Below are 2306 nucleotides of genomic sequence, written 5' to 3' on the forward strand. Positions count from 1 at the left end.
TCGAATCACTAAGATTCGAATTATATAGTGCTGCAACCTCATGCTAATTCGAATCACCCTGTTTCGAATTATATGAAGCTAATTCGAATTGCATCAATTCGAATTACGTTGCATGCATGGGTGTGAGTAGTTCGAATTGCACTAATTCGAACTACATGCAAATTGAGTTCGAATCGTTGTGATTCGAATTATATAGTAATGCACGTTGGTTGATTGCTGAATCAATTTTTTCATTGGCTTATTCGTGTAATATTAAACCTACCATGACTTAATTTGGTTTTTTACCCTATAAATAAATTCAGCTCATTAATTATAAATAATATATATCTCGTAATTATGATATAACAAAATATATGAACTAAAACTAAAAGTGATACATATAATAATAAAAAATTATAATTTTAAAAAATTATGATCATTTGAATTATTATCAGTTAATTTTAAATCATCTTGTGAAGTTTCTGTCTTTCTGATAATTTAAGCTGAGAGTCAAATTTATTTTGACCTAACTCTCAATTTTCTTCCAACCCTAATACAACTCATCATAGTAGCCCAACAGATCTCAAAACTGAAGGCAAAGTACTCTAATCAATCTGAAAAGCAAAAAAAAAAGGGAAATTAAGATTCAACTCAACCGTGTTTTCCAGACAACACTGTCAGCAACAAAAACAACTTCTTTTGCTGCAAAACAACACAACCCCCCTCCCTTAAACGCAACCCTGTTCTTCCAACAAACAAAACACAATACTGTTCTGTTCTGTTTCAACACACCCCACAACCCAAAAAGGAAACTTTTTTATGTGCCATGGATGATTATGATTCTTCCATGGCAGAACATCAGCACCCATCAACGCAACCACCATTATCAGAACTTATTCACTCTCTAGAACAAGCAACTTTCATGGCAAAACAGCTTCAATCCACGACCAACCCTTCCCACCTTCTCCAAATTCACACCTCCCTCCACCATGCCCACCAAAACCTCTCTACCTTCCTCTCCACCCTCCAATTCCCCCATCCCCCTCCGCCACCGCCCGCCGCTGAGAACTCTGTCTCCTCCGCCAATGGGGCCGCTGGGGAACCGATGCAGATGGGTGATGATGATGGTGGTGGTGGTAATGGTGATGATGGGGTGGTTGATGCAGAGGAGACATCAAAGTGCACAATTGAAAAGGTTGAGGAGAAGATGAGAGACTGCTTCATCAAGAATAAGAGGGCTAAGCGGCCCCTTTCGCCTTCGGCGGCCGCGGCAATTGAGGAGAAACGGTTGTCTGATGAAGGGTTTGTTGGGAGAGTTAAGGACTATGATCCACATGCAATGAAGTTGAGAGCTTTGGACCTTGTTTATCAGTTTCATGGTTGAAGAAGAAAAACCAGTTTTATTTATCACCATCATCATCATAGAACACAAGCATTGAAGCATGAGGATATAGCTATTTTTGTAGATTCATCTCTGGGATATAGTTTCAATTTGGAAGATGTCACATATGATATGTTAATTTGGCCTATTTTCTTTTGTTCTAGTTTTGGTGTTTTTCATCTGGCAGCAGAAATTTTCTTTTTCATTGGGGGTATTATTTTTTGTGACTTATTGATAGAACTCTCTGATTGCATATAAAATTAGTATTGATTTGTGTAGTTATTCTTGATACATCATTTTTGCTGGCTACATTAGTTTGATACTTTGTCAATCAATGAGGTCTAAAATTGAAGAATTTTCAGAAACACGTTTATTTACATTCTGGTGTGATTCGGTCGAACTACATTGTTTTTCATAGCAGTCCAACTTATAAAAACCAAACATCACACAAGGGAATACAGTTCTAATTATATTTCTGATTGGACATTGGGGTTTGAATCTGCAATTAAGAACGTGCCCTGAAATATCAGTAGAAGACTTCTGATAATATAATGTATCCTCAAGCTGAAATGCCATAGCTCTTCATCAAAGTTTGGTTCTTTTCTTGGATCATATATTTGCGGCCACAAGGAGCCTTATAAATGGGCAAACCTGAACCTTGTTCCTATATGAATTGCTCTTCAAAAGTTCAGCATCAATGCAGATTGCTACTCTTTGACAATCAAGTTATGCAACTTTACAAAATCATCCAATGTTAGTTCTTCTGGTCTTGACTGTGGCCATTGAAAGCATAGATAGGTTAGCATAGTAACCCTTGAGAAACACAATCAATGCAGCTTTGACAATCAAGTTATGCAACTTTACAAAATCATCCAATGTTAGTTCTTCTGGTCTTGACTGTGGCCATTGAAAGCATTGAAAGCATAGCATAGTAACCCTTGAGAAA

General features: G+C 37.2%; 2 protein-coding genes across 3 annotated transcripts in view; one reads left to right on the forward strand and one right to left on the reverse strand.

Annotated features, from left to right (window-relative positions):
* Window positions 513–1523, forward strand: LOC107634952. The gene has a single exon (XM_016338285.2). It carries the CDS (start codon window positions 806–808, stop codon window positions 1361–1363), a length of 558 nt encoding a protein of 185 aa, XP_016193771.1. The 5' UTR covers window positions 513–805; the 3' UTR covers window positions 1364–1523.
* Window positions 1699–2306, reverse strand: part of LOC107634951 (ribosomal RNA small subunit methyltransferase, chloroplastic) — an 8266-nt gene continuing 7658 nt past the window's right edge. For both annotated transcript variants that reach the window (XM_016338283.2, XM_021121721.1), the window contains exon 10: window positions 1699–2133. In XM_016338283.2, the coding sequence (XP_016193769.1) occupies window positions 2068–2133 (66 nt within the window). In that variant the 3' untranslated portion in view covers window positions 1699–2067. The remainder of the gene's footprint in view (window positions 2134–2306) is intronic.

This window comes from Arachis ipaensis, chromosome B04, assembly GCF_000816755.2.
Source record: "Arachis ipaensis cultivar K30076 chromosome B04, Araip1.1, whole genome shotgun sequence".
Classification (NCBI taxonomy): Eukaryota; Viridiplantae; Streptophyta; class Magnoliopsida; order Fabales; family Fabaceae; genus Arachis; species Arachis ipaensis.

Bases quoted from the DNA above. Each gene is read 5' to 3' on its own strand.
- LOC107634952 (XM_016338285.2), top strand. From the start codon at position 806: ATGGATGATTATGATTCTTCCATGGCAGAACATCAGCACCCATCAACG.